The sequence below is a fragment of the Miscanthus floridulus genome, chromosome 1, assembly GCF_019320115.1.
Source record: "Miscanthus floridulus cultivar M001 chromosome 1, ASM1932011v1, whole genome shotgun sequence".
In the NCBI taxonomy this organism is placed as follows: Eukaryota; Viridiplantae; Streptophyta; class Magnoliopsida; order Poales; family Poaceae; genus Miscanthus; species Miscanthus floridulus.
This window is the reverse complement of record NC_089580.1, coordinates 48,363,327-48,386,659: the sequence shown is the minus strand read 5'-3', so window position 1 is coordinate 48,386,659 and position 23,333 is coordinate 48,363,327. Positions and strand designations below refer to the sequence as shown.

General features: G+C 47.5%; 1 protein-coding gene across 1 annotated transcript; it reads right to left on the bottom strand.

The window, feature by feature from the left end:
• Positions 1-2,290: 2,290 nt before the first annotated feature.
• LOC136482986 (uncharacterized) lies at positions 2,291-21,794 on the bottom strand. The gene is made up of 2 exons (XM_066480127.1): positions 21,560-21,794; positions 2,291-2,413 (listed from the first exon to the last, which is right to left on the bottom strand). Exons 1-2 carry the CDS (start codon positions 21,733-21,735, stop codon positions 2,338-2,340), a joined length of 252 nt encoding a protein of 83 aa, XP_066336224.1. The 5' UTR covers positions 21,736-21,794; the 3' UTR covers positions 2,291-2,337.
• Between the last annotated feature and the right edge of the window lie 1,539 nt (positions 21,795-23,333).

Here is a 23,333-nt window from a genome sequence, read left to right as displayed (position 1 = left end):
TTTCTGTGTGGCGAGATAGTAGTTTATGATGTATACTTTTCTTTTTATTTGGGCTTTACAAGCCTTGTACCCTGTACATATGTACTTTATGTCTCTGTTCATATTAATAGAAAAAGAAAAAAATAGGTAGGGGGCTTCCCTGCCGTCTCCCCTAAAAAAATATGTGATGTTCTGAGTGGAATGTTTTACCACTTATTAAATGTCTCAAAACATCTAGAAGTGTTACACTTATATCCAGAAGTGTGTCTGACACTTCTCTAGATGTCTAGGATAGGAAATGTCGTAAAAAAGGTGCGGCCACTGCACATCCATCTGACAGGGGGCGAGCGATCTAGTGCAGTCAGGCCGTGTATCCCATCGAAGGCGGTAGGCGGCGATGGGAGCATGCAGGTGGTCAGCTTCAGGTCGGCCAGCGCGGCGGGGTCGTAGGCGAAGGACGGGAGAGTGGAGACCTGAATTTTTTGTTATCAGTGGATCCGCTACGAGCAGGGACGTGAAGTGTTTCTGACACTTCTCTAGATGCCTAGGATAGGAAATGTCGTGACAAAAAAAGGTGTGATGTACATAAAGGGCTTGTTCGCTTCTGAGGGCCTGGCCTGTTTGGATCCATTAGCTGCTCTACCTATTAGCTGGAAGTGTTTGGATACCCAGCTAATTAATGGAATCATTTGTTAGACGCGGTCCGCTTGCGAGCTGATATGGAAATAACAGTATTGCTAATGGACAACTGGTTGATTTGGGCGAACCTAGCAACCGTTTTTCTAGCCGTTGATTTCACATGTGTCGCGTGCTGGACGGTGGATTTGGCTCTCTGTCGCTCACGCTCCCTCTGTCGCCGCCGCTCGCGCTCCCTCCGCTCGCTCCCTCCCGTTTCTTCCACCGCCAACCCCCGGCACTGGCTCCCTCTGCCACCGGCCCCTAGGTCGTCCGTCCGTCCGTCGTCGCCCAAGTCGAACCCTGGCACATTCACATCGGCTGCAGCCACTGCACATCCATCCGGCAAGGGGCGAGCGATTGAGTTCAGATCCAGGATGCAAGGCGCGGTGGCATCGTCGAGCTGGCGAGGAAGGCGGCAACCTTGGCGAGGACCGAGTGGGTGGCGCAGGCGGCGGCGGAACTATCGCGGTGTGCAGCAGCGCAAGAGAACATGTACTACGCCGTGATCTAGAACATAATTTGTGGCGCTCCCTCCGCTCGCTCCAAACCGTGTCTTCCACCGCCGCCCCCGGCACTGGCTCCCTCAGCCACTGGCCCCAGGCCGTCCATAGTCGCCCAAGTCAAACCCTTGCACATTCACTTCGGTTGAAGCCGATGCACATCCATCCGATAGGGGGCGAGCGATCGAGTTTAGATCCAGGATGCAAGGCACGGCGGCATCGTCGAGCTCGGGAGGATGGCGGTGGCTCGGCGAGGACCAAGTGGGTGGCGTGCACCACGGCCACGTGACCGGTGTGGAACTACCGCAGCGTGCAACAGTGCAAGAACAGGTACTACGCTGTGATCTGGAACATAATTTGTGGCGCTCCCTCCCGTGTCTTCCGTCGCCAGCCCCCGGCACTGCCTCCCTCAGCCACCGGCCCCAGGCCATCCGTCCTTCGTCACCCAAGTCAAACCCTGGCACATTCACATTGGCTGCAGCCGCTAAACATGCATCCGGCAGGGGACGAGTGATCGAGTTTAGATCCAGGATGCAAGGCGCGCCGGCATCGTCAAGCTCGGGAGTATGGCGGCGGCCTCGGCGAGGATCGAGTGGGTGGCGCGGGCCGTGGCCACACGACCGGTGTGGAACTACCGGCCGCGGCGTGCAGCAGCGCAAGAACACAAGAACAGGTACTAAGCCGTGATCTGGAACATAATTTGTGAACAATTTGCTCATTTGACATATTTGTTGAAAAAATCATAGAGATTCTACCAATGAACAGATCATTCTGAAATCTGAACGCCATCTAAGGATTTGAGCTGGAGCAAACACGACATTTTTTTTGGTGGTGGTGGGGTGGGTGTGTGTGTGTGTGGGTGGGGGGGGGGGTGTTTAAACACAATCCATTTGTTTTCACAGGGTTTCAACACTACACAGGGAACCAAAAAGTAGAGCCTCAACGAAAGAGAGAACTCTTAAACTTTCTGCACCACAATTGATGACTTGACACAACCTCAGTCAACTGTCTCATGTAGTTGGAAAGTACGATGACACAAGGGGAAACTGAAACATGTTAAAACATGACATGATTGGTATCGACTGTCATCATCTGATACAAAGTGTACCACATTGACTTAAACATAAGTGTGAGCATGTGCATCAGCTAACCCTAATATGGCAGGAGAAATCGGCTCACCTTAAGCTTTCTGTTGCTTCTTCTCAAGAATTTTCTTCCAGCGCTTTTGATCAAGCACCAATGTCATGTCTTGCCAGCTGAGATAAATGTCAATCAACTTGTATTGGGCAAGGAAAAACACGGAATGTTAATAAATGGGATTCCATAAATACAGTCATACAGCCATAACATCGAGACAGATTTTATAAAAAAAATATACCATTCGTTCACAATGAGGAAAAGGACAATAATTCATGCATCTCAAATGCTAAGGATAACACTAGAACAGTTGAAAATAAAGAATGACAAACGACTCATTCAATAAGAAAGTAAGAATGAAAAGGATGGACGACCCCAAAATCTTAGCAAATTCAGATTGATGAAAATAACATTTGAATCCCAACACATAAGACTCAGAGCATATGCCTAAATTTGATGGGTGCCATAAAACTTGCGAGCGTTAGATTGAAATCCAGAACAGATTATCCAAACAATCTATAAACATGGCAGCTCCGTGGCAGAAGATTCTGTAAAACCATGCAAAATTTATAGATATGCTACTGGTGAAAAATAATTTATAGTGAAATCGCGAGAACCATTTTTTCTAATTTCTCCATTTAAACATTAAAAAGTTAATATGGTAGTTCTATTGGTTAATCTACTAATATTCTGGTTTTCATTTTAACAATAACAGTTAAGTTAGGAGGAATACAGGTGTTCGGCATATTGGAGTATCAGTATGCAAGCTTCCTAAACGTCCGTGCACCGCAGCAAACATTTATATATTTGATTGAACAGTGTCAAGAGTCCAATGATACCAAACTCCAGTAATGCAGCCAGCACTGCAAGAAAGACTCGTGGTCAAGTTTGCCATTGACCTATACTAACAACAGTTCTGGGTGGTTTTGCATTACTGGCCATGTGATTTTCGAATCAATGTGCAAATGAGTGACTGATTGCTGGCTTGTAGATTTTTTGAAACGAACGTAATGAGTTCCTCCTCTGTATAGATTCCCTCTCCTAGTTTCGCAGGTCTCCTTGCGTGTTTTGGCTTGGGTAAAGCCTCCCTTTTGTACAGTGCCTCCTTTTTTTCTAATAAATCTCTACAGTGGGGGTCTCCCCTGCTGTATTTTACGCTAAAAAAAACAAGACAAAATATCTATTCCCTTCCGTTCCAATTCAAAGTCATTTTTTGCTTCAGCTGCATTAATAAAGGAGGAAACTGTTATGGTGGGCCGCGTCTACCAGCGCCGCAAGCGGAGCCGTGGCTAAGGATGCAGCGGAGCGGCATGCGACGCGCGCGACGTGCATGCGGCTGCATGGTGACCACGGCCAGAGCGGCTTCAGTTCCTTAAATCTAGGATCTCAGATTTGAGTTTGTTAAGTCAGCTAAAGTTTGTTAGTTAGTTAGTGAATTGTGGAACACTTGGCTATATAGCCTAAACATTTGTTTAATAAAGAGTTAGCTGGAGATTGATATCAATCTCTCCCGTTCTGTTAGCCTCAACGTCCTCCTCTGCTCTTGTGTTCGACGCCGGCCGTCAGCACGGCGTCGCACACTCGCCGCCGAGGAGAGAGCCATCCTCGCCCTCCCACGTCACACGGCTACAACCTCAGAGGAAGTAGCAGCGGTTCTAACAATCTGGTATCGGACATGCCAGGTCCGATGACTGGCGTTCCCACCACCGCCCTTTCCTCCGCCGCCATTCCTCCCATCCACCCAACGACCACCGCCGCACCCACCACCACCGCCCCGCTCCCGCAAACCACCGCGCCTCCTATACCGGGAGATTCCTCCTCCCCAGACCCCCTCACCGCCGCCATACTTGGACTGCAACGCCAGATGGGGCAGTTCGCCACGCGCCTGTCCGCCCTGGAGGGGCGGGCCTCGTCATCCGCCAACGGTCCGTCCGCGAGCAGTCCACCCCCGGCCTCATTTTCGTATGGCATGCCGGGTTACGGCGGCATTCCCGCGGCGCAAACAACCGGCTCCGTCGTGATTCACTCGGCGGCGTCGGCTGAACCCCAAGTACCCTCAGCGCCGCTGCCCATCACCCAGATCCCATTTCCCCATTCTCCTTCGCCACCCCCTACCTTCAGCGCGCCACCTCCACCGCCGCCGAGCCACTACGACGGCCACTCTGAAGGCCGCGGCGCCCCGAGACACTACGAGGGCCACGCAGACGCCCGCGGTGTGGCCCGTTTCCAGAAGCTGGCCTTTCCGACATTCGACGGGACGGACGATCCCCTAGCGTGGATGAACAAATGTGAGATGCAGCTCCGCATCGCCATTGGCAACTGAAGGGTCGAGATGGCGACTAGAGGGGGGGTGAATAGTCTTTTCTAAAACTTAATCGCGTTGGCTAACCGATACAAATGCGGAATTTAAACTAACGGTCTAGCCAAGACTACACCCCACTATATATGTTCACTAGCACCTTGCAAAGATAACAATTATGCAACAAAGGTGCCGGGCTAGCTAGAGCTCTCCTAAATAATTCTAGGAGCAAGGTCACACAAACCTATGCCACTAGTAATTTAAACAACAAGGGAGCTCCTACACATGCTAGTAAGCAAAAGCACAAAGCTAACTAAGCTCACTAGCAATGCTCAATAACAAGGCAACCAATGCCTAATTAGAGAGCGCAAATACTTAGTTACACAAACTAAGCAATGTGACTAACAAGGTTACTAAAACCAAATTAGCCACGCAAGGGAGCTACTTCTATGCTACACAAGCAAGAAGGTAAATAGCAAGCTACACAAGCTATCTAATTACAAGAGCAACTACACAAGCTTAATATGTATAGAAGTAATTGCAAGCTTGTGTAATGGGGATGCAAACCAACGGGAAGAACAAGGTTGACACGATGATTTTTCTCCCGAGGTTCACGTGTTTGCCAACACGCTAGTCCCCGTTGTGTCGACCGCTCACTTGGTGGTTCGGCGGCTAATTAGCATCACCCGCTAAGCCCGCACGTCGGGCGCCGCCAGAACCTACCCCTTGAGTGAGGGTAGCTCAATGACACGCTTTACTAGAGTTGCTCTTCGCGACTCCCGCGGGGCGAGCACAATGCCCCTCACAAGCACTTCTCCGGAGCGCCGCACAAGCTTCTTGCGCGCTTCGACGGAGACCACCACCAAGCCGTCTAGGAGGTGGCAACCTCCAAGAGTAACAAGCACCACCGGCTTGCAACTCGACCACCTAGTGCCACTCGATGCAACCTCACGATGCAATCGCACTAGAATCGCTCACTCACACAATCGAATGATCACTATCAAGTATGTGTGTGATGGAGGGCTCCCAAGCACTCTCAAGCATGGACACAAAGTCCCCCAAGGTGCTCTACACCAGCCATGGCCGAGGGCCACTTCTATTTATAGCCCCAAGGGCTAAACTAGCCGTTACCCCCTTCACTGGGCAACGGTCGGGACGACCGGACGCTCCGGTCGTGTTGACCGGACGCTGGACCTCAGCGTCCGGTCGCCCACAGACTACCACGTGTCCCGGTTCCAACGGTCACTTGACCTGACCGGACGCTCCAGCTTCAACTGACCGGACGCTGAACCCCCAGCGTCCGGTCGTTTCCAGTAAGCTCCCGAGCATGACCGGACGCGTCCGGTCGAACGCGATCGGACGCAGCCAGCGTCCGGTCACTCTCCAACTACTACTGCGTCACCGTACGTCAGTGCGATCGGACGCAGCCTGCCAGCGTCCGGTGCATTTAGATCCAGCGTCCGGTCAGTTGACCGACGCCAGCATCTTCTCCATTTTCTTCACCCTTGCTCAAGTGTGCTAACCACAAGAATTTGCATCCGACGCAATAGAAAATAGACATTCCATTTTCCCGAAAGCGCCGAATCCCGCCTCACAAGCTCGGCGGGAGGGAGAGAGGGACCCAAACCCATCTCACCCCTACAAACACCACCGCCTTTGTAAATGTGCCAACACCACCAAGTGTACACCACAATGTGTATGTGTGTTAGCATTTTCACAATCATTTCTCAAAGGATGTTAGCCACTCAACTTGCCACGCCACTCGATCCTAGCGACAATGCAAAGTTAGATCACTCGAGTGGCACTAGATGACCGATATGCAAACAAGTTTGCCCCTCTTGATAGTACGGCCATCTATCCTAAACCCGGTCATAAACTTCTCTACACACCTATGACCGGTGAAATGAAATGCCCTAGGTTATACCTTTGCCTTGCGCATTCCATTCCATCTCCTCCAATGTCGATGCAACACATGCACCAACACGATCAACAATGATATGATCCACTCCATATCATCACATGATCATATTGGTTCATCGATCTTGACTCTACTTGCTCTTCACCGTTGCCATCGTCCATCGGCGCCAAGTCTTGCTCAAGCTTCACCGCCACGCGGTCCATCACTCCAAAGCCTTCGACTTGCCCTTCACGCTTGCAGCCGGTCCATCAAGCCAAGTCTTGTCTTGATCTTCTCCACCTTGATCACATGACTCAATGTCATGTCTCATGTGCAATAAGCTCCTTCATCATCACATGTGTGAGCTTTGCAACATCTCCAAGCCATTTTCACCTCCATGGCATATGTTGCTCACACACATGTACCTGTGGACTAATCACCTGTGTATCTCACATAAACACAATTAGTCCACCTAAGTTGTCACTCAATTACCAAAACCAAACAAGGACCTTTCAATCTCCCCCTTTTTGGTAATTGATGACAACTCTACAAAGATATAGAAATTAAGCTCTTTTGAATTCATGTTGCTTGCCCAAGCAATTTTACCATGTCAAAATGATTTTGGACAAGTACCATAAACCCGAGATGGTAGTATTAGCTCCCCCTACATATGTGCTAGAGTATTTGACTTTAAGTTTGCACATATGCATAGATTAAAAATGTGGGAGAGTAAATACTACAAAATGATGCTAAGGTGTATAGAATAAACCTTTGAAGCGTGTATCAATCGTAGTTGCACCTTTAAGTTCATCCTTAGCACCATGATTAGCTAGACATCACTTGGAAATAAAAGCACTAGATACCTTGTGAGATCAACATTAAAAGCAAGGCACTAGCATTACTTGAAAAGCATACCAAGTGTCTAGCTATCATCCTATGCATGCTAGTTATCAAATCATCATCCAAGTTCTATAACTAGCATACACCACACAAGCATGCATATTGAATTTGAAAACTTATGCATTGCATGCAAGCACATGAATATGCACATATCAAATGCAATCAATCAAAGTTCATGAGCTTGCTCCCCCTACTTGTGTGCTTCTCTTGTCCAAGACTTGTGATCCATTCTTTTCTCCAATGTTGCTCCCTCTTTGTCCATGTCCACCCTCTATGTCTTTTGTATCTCATCTCTTCCATTGTACATTCTCTCCCCCATTCAATCAAGCTTCATATCTTTGTACAATCTCTCCCCCTTTGTCATCAATTTCCATAAAAGGTGTGCTTCTCATTGATGCAAAGGTATGCTCTTTGGGGTAGATGGTTGAGATTACAATTTTACATTTTTGATGGACCTTATTTGAATATTGGAATGACACCGCATGTAGATACCATTTAGAATTTGCAACTTGTACTACTTGTATCTTATCATTCTTATGCATGGGTCATCCATTTTATTTCACTTAAGCTCTTGTAGGTGAGGGATGCATTCTCTATTTGATGATCACTTAAAGTTGAGGATCACTTGTGGAACCATCGTCTACTATGTATAGATACCACTAGTAGGAAGTGAATACCATTTGAAAGAATCTTCTAGTATGGAACCACTTATTTGATTTATCAATAAAGACCATTTCTTGAACATTTGCTATTTTCATGAGTACCACTTATAGGATATCACTTGTGAGTTGAAACATACTAACTAGATATCCATTTGCATTGTTGTCTTGTGCTTGTACTCTTATCATTATCATGAGCTTCTTATGTGACTTGAACTAAATTGATTTGCTTAAGCTTTCAAGTCCGGTTTGAACCAATGACAAGCTTCTTCACACCTCTTGCAAGGGTTATCTTGCCAATGTTGTACTTGTCACTTGTTAGCAATCCAAATTAAGTCAAGTACTTGGGTTCACTAGCTCATGAACAAATTCATATACTAACCACTAGATCAAGTAATCATTCAAGCAATAGTGGTATGCCATGAATTTAAAACATTTCATTTGTAATGCATGATCCTATGAAGCATGTACTATATGCACTAACCGCATACTAGTAAGGGATGAGATGATCATGCACATTACAATGATACCTTTGCTATGTTGGAGTAGAGGATAGTCACATAGATTCCAATTCATTACTCCAATAGCAATGTGAAGTCCAATTATAAGCTTGGTGAAGACCAATAGATACCAATTTGAATCTCATTCTTCACCCATATGAAATGAATACCACTTATGATCAAGTGCACTTTCTTGTTGTGGTTGACTTGCTTTATCTTTTGATCTTTGCTTGCATGAGAGCATCAATATGAGAATACCACTTGAAATATCATGACTAGCTCTCTTTTGGGTGTTGCTTGCTTTTCTTGATCAATCATTTTGATTGCTTCAACTAAGCATCTCAAATGTTCCTTGGATCACCACTTCCATGTTAGCCTTCCAAGTACCACACTTGGTTTACCTACACATAGGCGGCAAGCCCCTACACTAGGGAGAAGTGACCTCTCTCCAAGAACCATTGTTGACACTCACTTGAAATAACTTGATTGATTGATCCAAGTGATGGACTTAACTTGATGAGTAACCTTGATTCCTTCTTTAAGTCCTTTTCTTTCTACTTGTTTAAGTCCTTTTCTTTCTACCAAATGATCTCCAATCACAACTAGAACTTAAACTTTATTTTCATCTTGAGTTTGATCTTGATCTTTTAATTTGAGTACCAAAAGTGTGCAAAGTATACTCCTCAATCAAATGGCCTTGTACTCATATCTTGTCATGCTTCTAGATCAATTCAAAACCAAACTTAGGTACCTCAATCACTTGTAAACATGTTTCCAACTTGAGGACCTTTCAATCAAAGTGACTCTAGATCAATCCAATACTTGTCACTTTTATGGCAGATTCTGTACTCTCCAAAGAACTAAGCATATTTCTCAAAGTACAAATCCAAATACCACGAAATTTGGTGGAGATGTTCTTTACTAAGTTATCTATCAGCCATAAAAATTTTAGCTTCATTTGATCTCATATGGACTGCCAAATTTTAATTCTTCCACCACTGCTACATGCTGAAAACTGCTGCACTATAGCTGACAAGAACCACTCCAAAACCGAAGCATTTCTTATCTAATTTCCATGAAATTTATACAGCATCTCATACCATAAATCTAGAGCATGTACACCAATTTTCATGCCAATCCAATAAGTTTTCAATACTCAAACATGGCTTTGATCACAGCTAGCTTAGATTTTGAATATAGGACAGATTTCAAGCAATTGAGCTATTCTTCATCACATATGAATCAAACTTGAAACTAACTTGTTTGAATACTTCCATAAGACATATATCCATTCAAATCACTTACTAAATGTCATCTCATGAATTTATCCAACACAAATCAATCCAAACTTGATTACTAAGCAATTATCCATTCAATCATCTTATAGCAAGCAACATTGCATATTTATCTAATTCAATCAACTCATATGCACCCAAATGAAATGATCAACAAGAGATATACCTTTGGTTAGCTCATGATCATCCAATTAGCAAGCTTTCAACTCAAATATTTGCAAGCCATCAAATATATCCAATGAATTACCAACAACTTGAAATTTACACTTGTATGTTATAGCACATTTGGACTTCATTCAATTTGTCATGGCATTGGGATAATGATCATCATATAGAAATACTTGGCTCAACTACATGATCAACAAGATGAATATCATTTGAACCAAGCCTCCAATGCCGATGGTACCTACAATCAATCATCCACTTTTTGATGGTACCCAAACAAGTTTGGGTCCTCTCAAGTTAGGAGCAACATACTTAGGCGTAGCCTTAGTATGAATAGCGGGATGTTTTGCAATTACAACCAATGAGGTACCATTGCCATCCTTTCTAAGCATATCATGATCATCAATTGAAATAGGCTTAGAAATTTTACCTAGGGGACATGAATGTGCCATGTGTCCCCTTTCCCGGCATGAGTAGCACTTCCTCTTTGCTTGAGCCTTCTCTTCTTTGCTCATGTGGTGCTTCTCATTGCCTTGCCTCTCATGGATTGCTTGAGCCTTCTTCTCAAGCTTGTTAGGACACTTAGAGGCAAAGTGTCCCATACTTCCACACTTGAAGCACTTGATGTGAGCATAGACTTTCTTCTCATTGTCATTCTTGCTCATCATCTTGGCATCTTGTATTTGCATTGGATGCCTTGCCTTTCCACCCCTTCTTGTTTTCTTCTTCTTTATCATCAAATCACCACCATCTTCATGGTTGATCTTGATTTGCTCTTGGGGTGTCTTCTCTTGCTCAACTTGTGGCTTTGGTTGAGGCTTCACTTGTTGCTTCACCAATTCCTTGGTTGGGCACATCGAGGTAAGATGACCCCAAGTGCCGCACTTGAAGCACTTGACATGCTTAAGCCTCTCTTCATCTTTTAGCTTCTTGAGCTTCTCGATGTTAGGGCAACCATTTGCAAAGTGTCCCACTTCATGACACCGGAAGCACATGGTATGAGAGAGCTTTCTTTGTTGTAGCTTCTTCATCTTTCTTTCTCTCTTCATTTTGCCCTTTGTCATCTTCTTTTCGAAGCCAAGGCCACACTTGTCACCATAGTTTCTTTGAGTTTTCAACATATGCTCAAAGGTGACTTTTGAGTTGTAGCACCTCTCTAACTTGTTGCTCAATTTCTTCACTTCATTTTTGAGCTCATTGTTCTCCTTCAAAAGGTTAGTCTCACAAGACATAGAAGTAGAACAAGCATCTATATGTGGAGAGCATGGCATATCTAATAAATCATCACAAGAGGTGGATACATGCTTCTTGCCTACATCACAAGGGTTAGCAACAACATGTGATTGATCATTTGACCCATGTGATGAGCTCTCATTATTTTTAAGTTTCTTTGTAAATATTTTAATGAGAGAAGCTTGTTTTTCTAATAATTCATCATGAGATGCAAGTAGTGTCTCATGATTCAATTTAAGCTCATCAAGTGAAGATTTATATGCGTCAAGTAATTTCTTATGATCTTCACAAGAGTTCTTTAGAAATGAGTTCTCACTTTCTAATTTTAATGTTTTAGCTTTCTCATTTTCTAAAGACATGGTCATGCTAGCAAGTCTACTAACAAGCTCATCATATGAATCAATATGATCAACCACATTATCATTTGATACCTTAGTGTCACCTTGTGACATGAAGCAATGTGGTGTAGTGGATGGGCTTGTAGTAGCATCATCATGGCTTGAGCATGAACCATCATTACCATCAAGTGTGCATGGGGTAGCATCGTCACTTGCAACACTTGTGGCATCATCATCAACCTTGTCAAGTGAACTTGTAGTGGATTGATCATCATCATTCTCACTTGACAATGAGGTGGAGCAATCTTCCACAATCACCAAATTGTGGTTATGCTCAACACACTCATGTGCCTCCTCCTTGGGCTCATCATCATCATCGGAGACCGTCCCATACTTCTCATTGAGATAACTCCAAATCTCATGGGCGGTCTTCATGTCCATGATCTCTCCAAATATGCAATCATGCAAAGATCTATACATGATGTTAGTAGCATGGATGTCGAGATCTAGGCATTTCTCTTGTGCTTGAGTTAGATTATCTTCATCTAACACATGAGAAAAGCCTACATCTACCATCCACCACATTTGAGGGCAAATAAACTTAAAATTGCATATCATCCAATTTTTCCATCGTGTAAAGTGTGTGCCATCAAAAATGTGTGGACAATCAACATCTAGCCCATAAGCCGCCATCCTCTCGGGTCGGTGAAGACCACAAATGAGAGACCGGGCTCTGATACCACTTGAAGGGTCGAGATGGCGACTAGAGGGGGGGTGAATAGTCTTTTCTAAAACTTAATCGCGTTGGCTAACCGATACAAATGCGGAATTTAAACTAACGGTCTAGCCAAGACTACACCCCACTATATATGTTCACTAGCACCTTGCAAAGATAACAATTATGCAACAAAGGTGCCGGGCTAGCTAGAGCTCTCCTAAATAATTCTAGGAGCAAGGTCACACAAACCTATGCCACTAGTAATTTAAACAACAAGGGAGCTCCTACACATGCTAGTAAGCAAAAGCACAAAGCTAACTAAGCTCACTAGCAATGCTCAATAACAAGGCAACCAATGCCTAATTAGAGAGCGCAAATACTTAGTTACACAAACTAAGCAATGTGACTAACAAGGTTACTAAAACCAAATTAGCCACGCAAGGGAGCTACTTCTATGCTACACAAGCAAGAAGGTAAATAGCAAGCTACACAAGCTATCTAATTACAAGAGCAACTACACAAGCTTAATATGTATAGAAGTAATTGCAAGCTTGTGTAATGGGGATGCAAACCAACGGGAAGAACAAGGTTGACACGATGATTTTTCTCCCGAGGTTCACGTGTTTGCCAACACGCTAGTCCCCGTTGTGTCGACCGCTCACTTGGTGGTTCGGCGGCTAATTAGCATCACCCGCTAAGCCCGCACGTCGGGCGCCGCCAGAACCTACCCCTTGAGTGAGGGTAGCTCAATGACACGCTTTACTAGAGTTGCTCTTCGCGACTCCCGCGGGGCGAGCACAATGCCCCTCACAAGCACTTCTCCGGAGCGCCGCACAAGCTTCTTGCGCGCTTCGACGGAGACCACCACCAAGCCGTCTAGGAGGTGGCAACCTCCAAGAGTAACAAGCACCACCGGCTTGCAACTCGACCACCTAGTGCCACTCGATGCAACCTCACGATGCAATCGCACTAGAATCGCTCACTCACACAATCGAATGATCACTATCAAGTATGTGTGTGATGGAGGGCTCCCAAGCACTCTCAAGCATGGACACAAAGTCCCCCAAGGTGCTCTACACCAGCCATGGCCGAGGGCCACTTCTATTTATAGCCCCAAGGGCTAAACTAGCCGTTACCCCTTCACTGGGCAACGGTCGGGACGACCGGACGCTCCGGTCGTGTTGACCGGACGCTGGACCTCAGCGTCCGGTCGCCCACAGACTACCACGTGTCCCGGTTCCAACGGTCACTTGACCTGACCGGACGCTCCAGCTTCAACTGACCGGACGCTGAACCCCCAGCGTCCGGTCGTTTCCAGTAAGCTCCCGAGCATGACCGGACGCGTCCGGTCGAACGCGATCGGACGCAGCCAGCGTCCGGTCACTCTCCAACTACTGCGTCACCGTACGTCAGTGCGATCGGACGCAGCCTGCCAGCGTCCGGTGCATTTAGATCCAGCGTCCGGTCAGTTGACCGACGCCAGCATCTTCTCCATTTTCTTCACCCTTGCTCAAGTGTGCTAACCACAAGAATTTGCATCCGACGCAATAGAAAATAGACATTCCATTTTCCCGAAAGCGCCGAATCCCGCCTCACAAGCTCGGCGGGAGGGAGAGAGGGACCCAAACCCATCTCACCCCTACAAACACCACCGCCTTTGTAAATGTGCCAACACCACCAAGTGTACACCACAATGTGTATGTGTGTTAGCATTTTCACAATCATTTCTCAAAGGATGTTAGCCACTCAACTTGCCACGCCACTCGATCCTAGCGACAATGCAAAGTTAGATCACTCGAGTGGCACTAGATGACCGATATGCAAACAAGTTTGCCCCTCTTGATAGTACGGCCATCTATCCTAAACCCGGTCATAAACTTCTCTACACACCTATGACCGGTGAAATGAAATGCCCTAGGTTATACCTTTGCCTTGCGCATTCCATTCCATCTCCTCCAATGTCGATGCAACACATGCACCAACACGATCAACAATGATATGATCCACTCCATATCATCACATGATCATATTGGTTCATCGATCTTGACTCTACTTGCTCTTCACCGTTGCCATCGTCCATCGGCGCCAAGTCTTGCTCAAGCTTCACCGCCACGCGGTCCATCACTCCAAAGCCTTCGACTTGCCCTTCACGCTTGCAGCCGGTCCATCAAGCCAAGTCTTGTCTTGATCTTCTCCACCTTGATCACATGACTCAATGTCATGTCTCATGTGCAATAAGCTCCTTCATCATCACATGTGTGAGCTTTGCAACATCTCCAAGCCATTTTCACCTCCATGGCATATGTTGCTCACACACATGTACCTGTGGACTAATCACCTGTGTATCTCACATAAACACAATTAGTCCACCTAAGTTGTCACTCAATTACCAAAACCAAACAAGGACCTTTCAGCAACCACGAGTTGACCGCCCTCGTCGATTCCGGGTCCACGCACAACTTCATCAGCACGGAGGCTGCTCGCCGCGTCGGCCTCCACTTCCACGACAGCCAGGGCACCCGCGTGGTGGTCGCCAACGGTGACCGCGTCGCGTGCCGCGGCCTCACGCGCGACATCGCTGTCCGCATCGCCGAGGAGCACTTCACCGTTGACTGCTACGCGATTCCGCTCAACTGCTATGACGTCGTCTTGGGCACCACGTACCTGCGTACCCTTGGTCCCATCCTATGGGACTTCGACGACCTCTGCATGGCGTTCTGGCGCCACGGCCGATGCATTCTCTGGAAAGGCATCGGCTCGACGCGTTGGGACATTCCCTCCACCAGCCGCCTCCACGCCCTGCGCAACTCCGAAATGGCCCTCCTCGATCGCCTCCTGGATTCCTACAACGACGTCTTCGCCGCGCCGACAGGGCTACCGCCGCCCCGCGCCTGCGATCACCGGATCCATCTACTTCCGAACACCGCGCCGGTGGCAGTCCACCCGTACCGCTATCCGCAACTCCAGAAGGACGAGCTAGAGACTCAGTGCGCGGCGATGCTTGAGCAGGGCATCATCCGGCCCAGCACCTCGCCCTTCTCCGCGCCCGTACTCCTCATCAAGAAGGCGGACGCGACATGGCACTTCTACGTCGACTACAGGGCGCTCAACGACACCACGGTGAAAGATAAATTTCCGATCCCGGTGGTGGAAGAGCTCATCGACGAGCTTCATGGCGCACGCCTCTTCACGAAGTTGGACCTACGTGCGGGCTATCACCAAGTCCGCGTCCACCCGGACGACGTCGCGAAGACCGCGTTCCGGACGCATCACGGGCACTTTGAGTTCCTTGTGATGCCGTTCGGCCTCACCAATGCACCAGCCACGTTCCAAAGTCTGATGAACGCCGTGCTTCGCCAATTCCTTCGTAAGTGCGTCCTCATATTTTTTGACGACATATTGATCTACAATGCCTCTTGGTCCAAGCACCTACAACACCTCTGCGCCGTCTTCGACGTCCTCCGTGCGCACCAGTTACACATCAAGCGCTCGAAGTGCGCCTTTGGCACCACCTCGGTGGCATACCTGGGCCATGTGATCTCGGCCTCGGGCGTAGCCATGGACGGCGACAAAGTAGAGGCCGTGGCCTCTTGGCCGTAGCCCGCCTCGACACGGTGTCTCTGCGGCTTCCTCGAACTCGCCGGGTACTACCGGCGATTCATAAAAGACTTCGGCACGGTGGCGGCTCCCCTGACCAAGCTGCTGCGCAAGGAAGGTTTCCACTGGACGGAAGAAGCGACTGCCGCCTTCACAGCGCTCAAGGAGGCGCTCTCGACTGCTCCCGTACTTCACCTGCCGGACTTCACCAAGCCTTTCGTCGTCGACTGCGACGCCTCTAGAACTGGCTTCGGCGCTGTGCTGCACCAAGGCGCGGGACCTCTCGCGTTCTACAGCAAGCCCTTCGCCGCCAGACACCTGAAGGTGGCGGCTTATGAGCGTGAGCTCATCGGCCTCGTACAGGCAGTGCGCCATTGGCGACCCTACCTCTGGGGCCGTCGCTTCGTCATCCGCATGGACCATTACGCGCTGAAATACATCCTCGACCAGCGCCTCTCCATGGTTCCACAGCACCAATGGATAAGTAAGTTGTTTGGGTTCGATTTCACAGTTGAGTTTCGCCCTGGCCGCTTGAACACTGCGGCGGACACGCTCTCGCGTCACGAACATGAGGATCCGCGCGTGGCGGCTGTCTCGGCGCCAACCTTCAGCCTCTACGACGACCTACGCACTGAGCTCGCCGCGGACGCCTCCCTACGCCAGCTACGTGACACATTGTCGTGGATCGTGGCATGCCATGGCGTGTCGCCAACGGCCTCATCCTCTACGGCTCGCACGTCTACATACCCACGACGTCGCGTGTGCTTCCGGCGGTGCTCCAGCTGGCGCACACAACGGGCCATGAAGGAGTCCAGAAGACCTTACAGCGCCTACGCCTTGACTTCGCCGTCGACCGTGACCGCACGCTCGTGCGGGATTTCGTCCGCTCCTGCTCCACCTGCCAGTGGAACAAAACTGAGGCTCTCCACCCCGCCGGCCTCCTCCAGCTGCTCGACGTCCCCTCGCAAGTTTGGGCTGACATTTCCTTGGACTTCGTCGAAGGGCTACCCAAGGTGCACGGCAAGAGCGTCATACTCACGGTGGTCGACCGTTTTTCGAAGTACGCTCGCTTCATAGCGCTCGGCCACCCATACACGGCCTCGTCGGTCGCCCGCGCCTTCTTCACCGATATCGTCAAGCTCCACGGCTTTCCGGCGTCAATCGTCAGCGATCGCGACCCCATCTTCACCGGCCACGTCTAGAGGGATTTGTTCAAGATGGCAGGTGTGCAGCTGCGCATGAGCACCGCATTTCACCCTCAGACGGACGGACAATCCGAAGCTGTCAACAAGACGATCGCCATGTACCTGAGATGCATCACCGGCGACAGGCCGCGAGCGTGGCTGGAGTGGTTCCCATGGGCCGAATACTGCTACAACACCAGCTTCCACTCCGCCTTGCGTACCACCCCGTTTCAGGTGGTGTACGGTCGCCATCCTCCGCCGATGGTGCCCTATGAACCAGCAACGGCGCGCACTGCTATGGTCGACACCATGCTCTTGGACCGCGACGCTTTCCTCGCCGATGTACGTGACCGGCTGTTGCAAGCCCAGCACTACGCCAAGCGCCACTACGACGCTCATCACCGCCCTCTAGAGTTCAACATCGGCGATTGGGTCTGGCTCCGTCTCCTGCACCGCCCCGCCCAGTCGTTGGTTCCCGATGCCCGCAGTAAGCTCAGCCCGCGCTACGCGGGACCCTTTCAGGTGATGGAGCGCGTGGGCGACGTCGCCTACCGCCTTCGACTGCCAGACGGCGCGCGCATCCACGATGTCTTCCACGTTGGCGTTCTTAAGCCCTTCCATGGCGCTCCTCCAACAACTACTCCGACATTGCCACCCATGTGCCACGGTCGTCTGCTGGAAGCACCCAAACGCGCCCTGAGCTCGCAGCTGCGCCGTGGGGTCTGGCACGTGCTCATCTAGTGGGCCGGCCTACCGGAGACCGACGCCACCTGGGAACCAGTCGACGACTTCCGCGCGGCCTACCCCGACTTTCAGCTCGAGGACGAGCTATTTGTCGACGACGGGAGTGATGTTATGGTGGGCCGCGTCTACCAGCGCCGCAAGCGGAGCCGTGGCTAAGGATGCAGCGGAGCAGCGTGCGACGCGCGCGACGTGCATGCGGCTGCATGGTGACCACGGCCAGAGCGGCTTCAGTTCCTTAAATCTAGGATCTCAGATTTGAGTTTGTTAAGTCAGCTAAAGTTTGTTAGTTAGTTAGTGAATTGTGGAACACTTGGCTATATAGCCTAAACATTTGTTTAATAAAGAGTTAGCTGGAGATTGATATCAATCTCTCCTGCTCTGTTAGCCTCAACGTCCTCCTCTGCTCTTGTGTTCGACGCCGGCCGTCAGCACGGCATCGCACACTCGCCGCCGAGGAGAGAGACATCCTCGCCCTCCCACGTCACACGGCTACAACCTCAGAGGAAGTAGCAGCGGTTCTAACAGAAACTAAAAACGGCGTTGGTTTGTTCATTTCTTCCTAAACTTTAAGCTCACTTTTAAGAGGCTACACAACATTTAATATTTAGTAGTCAAATATGCCACTGTAATTGTTGACAGATCATAATGAACAAGTTTTTCAGTGTGTGCCTCAATGCTACACATAATGAACAAATTTTGTTAGATACTGATAAATATAATTGGTGGTCGGCAGTCATCATAAAGCAAAGCCTGATCATACTTCTTCCATCCATAAATGTAACCATTTATAGGATTTTTAGGACAGGTTAAGGAGAGGAAATGATCATGATACCCCAGGCCTCAATCAAGTGATCAACACCTTCCTCTTCAGGTAACCAATGCTGGTTGGTAAGTACACAGAGCGCCAACAAATACATACTGGAAAATGTGTCATAGTTCACTTACAACGATTAATCACCTTTGCCACTTACTTCACTGTCTGTCGCACTGACAATAAATGGCCAGTACACAATGTGGAAGAGATCTGCTTGTTTCTATTTGTGGGATAAACACTATGGTTCGGCAGAACATAAATGGTCTGCACAACCTGTGGGGATATCAATCTAGAGCAGGCTGGCAATGTGGACAAACATGACGCATAGTAGACCGCAAACTACCAAAGCTCTCACTGAACATCGTTAACTTGGAATTAAGCCCATCTCTGTTGCCTCCCTCAACATATAGGCAAAAATTGTTGGACACCACCCAATCGCGAAATTTGCTGAAGGACATGGCCAAAACCTAGTCTAGCTGGTGGACAATATTCCTCTTTGGCAATTTGCATGAGCATGCAAGAGGCAATGAATATGCATTTAGATAATCCTGGTGAATAGACCCTCAGTTTAGTGGGGTCCACGAGCTAGACTTGGTCTTCTTTGCTTGATTCCCACCCTTAGGCCTAAGCACACTGTGATTCTACTATCATGATTGGAATCCGACAAATTTGATGACTGATCTGGCAATCCCAAGGCTGATTGCAGTAGTGACTGGGCTGGTCCAGTGTTCGGCCCAACAAAGATCATCAGCCAGCACATCCTCGCCAAGGATGTCGCATACTTCATGCAATTATATACCTTTCTACAGACTGCGGAGGTGTACTATCAACCCAAGCAGAAAGATTCAGCCCACCGCTGCTTCCACAGTCCACAAAGGCGTCAAATGAGAGCATTTGCTATAGAAGTGGTGTCCCACAAAGTAGTGCGCCTCGTAAAGTGTAATACGCACACACATCAACAGAATCAATTTTCAAATTCCACAGAAGTGGACATCGTACAGACTTCACACTATAAAAGGAGGGGGAACGTGTGCCTACCAGCTGGTGCTTTAACGAAGAGGAGGGGCAGGAGGGAGAGGTGGCACCCCACCCATAAATTTCTATCTTGCATCCACCACTGACTTTCGGGCAGTCAAGTGAGGTCATGGAAGGAGACACAGCCAGAGCTGGTGAAACTAGTATTGCATAAAACACATTGGTAGCTCCCCTTCGACAATTAATGACTAGGATTGGTGGGTTTGTGGCCATTTTTCGCTATGCATTGCAGGGAGGGCAAGTTCTGATTGCCCTTTCTTTGAGTTTCCAGGGCATGGTGACCCTGAGGGGACCACCGGCACGAGCTGCTAACAGACCCCTATGGGATGCAGGCTTGAAAAGCCAAAAGGAGCTTCATATGGCAGTACTTGGTAACAAAGAGGTGCAAGGAAAGACAGCCAAGAAGAGATATATTGGAAGACACATAGGCTACTCGATCTGGCCATGCCTGATGCTTCATAACCAACTAGATGACGGTTCTCACCATCTCCATTCATATTTGTCAAGATAAAAGATGTACAAAACCAATTTACCTTAGAAAAAAAAAACAGATTTCAACCAAACCTCCATAATTTGTTTAAGAAAAAATAAATGTGCAAACAAAATGGTGATGTACAATTTCAGTGTGCTGTTGTGCACATCTGAGATGGAATTACATGTTGGGGAGTACACCGTACATCTATCATGTCAAGATTTTTTTGAACTTTGGGAGGGTGCTGCACTACATAGACCACCATATTCATATTGTCAATTGGAGCCTTGCAGGGATCATTGATCAAAAGCCAAAATAAAAAGTGATTTGGAATGGTAACTGTTGATTATATTTATCTAGCAGCTTACTCACAGAAAAAAGTATGAAGCAGATCTTCATAATTTCTCTATCCCTCAAGGGCCACAGAATGAGACATCTTGTGCTTAATAGGCGTAAATATCTAAAGCACTTGACCATGTCTTAATCCTTTACAAGCACTGTGTTGCTCTGCCACATCGACTTTGTTACTTTCTTTTTTCACACATATTTAATTTAGCTCAAATTAACAATAGGGCCCCACCCCATCGTCTTCCCATCCAAAAATAGAATTTAAGTAGCATAGACGAAGCACAATAAACCCATCAGAAATATTATGCACCCTCAAAACAAATCTGCATGTTTGGTATCAGAAAGGGATTAAGGATCGATGCTGAACTTTCTAGGTCTGATTAAATTTGGCCACGCACGCACATAGTATATTTATTTGATATTCACACAAAAGTGTGATTATGCATAAACAACAATTCACTGACAAACCAAAATGGTTAGGGGAAGTGTATCATGACAATATACCATGGTGTTGCCTTATCTTTGGATGATCACAAAGTAGTGGACTGGTGGTAGTTACACAAGATCAGGATATGAATATTTTGTTGTTTTGCATATAAAGTCTGGGTTTAAAAGTTTTCAGCAATGTCAAGTTTACAGAAACGGAAAGGTCCATAATGTACCATGGGCCAGCCCCTCAAGATATCTCCAATGGATAAGTCTCTTGATCCATTGTAGACTAAAAGCAGTTTTAGACACAGAGTATGTCCAACAAAGAAATTTTCTGGTCCAAACATAACGGGTTTAAGAGGTATTTAGTCTAGTTGCCTGGTCAATATACTAAATTCACAGAACCTTTACACAGGCATCTTGATGGCAATTGCATTGCTGGTTTAAGAACACACACATCTCATCCATAACTAGCTCAACATATCACATTAATCGCATGTACATGCAGGACTAGGCCCAATCATATGTATCTAGTGATAAATTGCGATCCCTGGTATCAACATGGTCTGAACCGCAAGCAAGATCAGGAGAATTGGAACAAACTCTAAGCGCACGCGTGCGTGGATGCGGAAGCTCACCTGGTGGGTAGGGACTTGAGGTGAGAGGCGAGCGCGGAGGCGTGGTGATGGACGCAGGCCGCGGCGCCGAGGGCGAAGGCGCCCGTCCAGGTGGAAACGAGGCACTGCGGGTCGGAGTGCGGGACCCCGGAGTCGCCTCTGTACGCCCGCGCCCAGTAGTCGTCGAACTCACCCATTCTCCTGCTCTTTCCCCTAATCGAACCTTCTCGTCGGTGCCGGCGGCGAGGCTCCGGGAAGAAATAGATGGAGGCGCGGCCTAGGGTTTTTGGGAGCACGGACGACGGGAAGAATGGATAATATATTGTACGGAGTGCATTGACGAACCGCGGTTGTTTGAGACACTCTGGTTATGCCAACCGTGCCTAATTTTCTTTCGACAATCCATAATTAGAACCAGCATGATAGGACGACGCTGCGCCGGTCTTTCGAGAGGTAAAAAATCCGCGAGAAGAAATAAAAAGAGAGAGAAAAGAAATAAAAAGAAAAAAGAAAAAAAGGAAATAAATAGTACCAGAAGTGCGGAGAGGCCATGGATTCCTGGGTGCTTAAAGAAGGGAGTTATAGTTATATATTTTTTCTTGTATATGTCTTGCTTGTATTGCTGAGCTATTTGCATTAACTAGGACAACCAATTATGTCCCAGATGATGTTATTCTATAAATTAACATAAGAAACCATCTGAATACATACACTAGAAAGGTCTATGTACATTATATTTATTTTCTAACTTCAAGGAGTGAGGATAGGCTGTGGAATGATTCATAAAATAAGTAAGGAGCAACTCTTACAATGGTCTATGTGGCATATTGTCCATTAATTAAGGAGTTGTTCAGTATAAATATGGAGATTCAAATGCAAAGTCGACCGTGCATGGTCGTGGGCAAGCAGATACGCACAACCAGGGGCATAGGTAGGCTAGCACGCTCAAGCTAGCAACGAGGACGAGGCATAGGTCAACTAAGAGTAGGGTGAGAAATGCGTAGGCCACCAATAAATCATATGAGCGGGTAGAGTGAGGCGATAAAGTCGGCATGGGTTAACTATGAGTAGAATGAGAAATACGTAGGCCACCAATAAGCCATGTGAGCAAGTAAAGTGAGACGATGAAGTCCATAGTGTTAAGATCCTTCGTACCATCATAAATACCAATGGAGGACCACCCACACTCCTTGACACTGTGATTCGAACATGGTCCTCACCAGTCTTCTCATGCGCCAATTGCAACCAGTGTAGTTAACATTATAGGCGACGAGCGAGAGTGACATTTATGTCTGGCAACTTTAGATTCATCTAAAACTTATTTGCCCTCACGAGTCACATGAAGTGCGTTGCTAAAATTATGTAGGAAGTGCTTGCAAATGCGAAAGGCTCTAACTGAGTCTAGGCAACTCTTATTTATTCAGATGTGGTGGCGCCGGGACATGCGCATAGCGTCGAGAAGCTTTCTGAGGAACCTTATGTCTAGAGAGAAACTCATTGTAGGTTTGCATGTGGTCCATGTGTATGAAATCCAATGCCTAATCTTGGTGCCTATGGGAGACATCGATCAGCCATAAAGCAAACACGTTCTAAATGCTTTCGCGTGCCTCATGAGCAAACTATTCGGAAATATAAATCTATGTATCAGTAAAATGAACTAGAAGCTGAATAACACGGTTTTTTTTTTCAATTTTTTTTGGCTGCGCACAGGAAAAAAAAATTCTAAAGTTCTAAAGCTGGCATTTTAGTGTGGCAAAAATAAAACAATTTAAATATCCGGCAAATTTCTGAATCT

Excerpts from the sequence above, each read along its gene's own strand:
- LOC136482986 (XM_066480127.1), bottom strand. The coding sequence starts at position 21,735 with ATGGGTGAGTTCGACGACTACTGGGCGCGGGCGTACAGAGGCGACTCC. Across the intron at positions 2,414-21,559 it reads CTCAAGTCCCTACCCACCAG|CTGGCAAGACATGACATTGG; the intron begins GTGAGCTTCCGC and ends CATTTATCTCAG.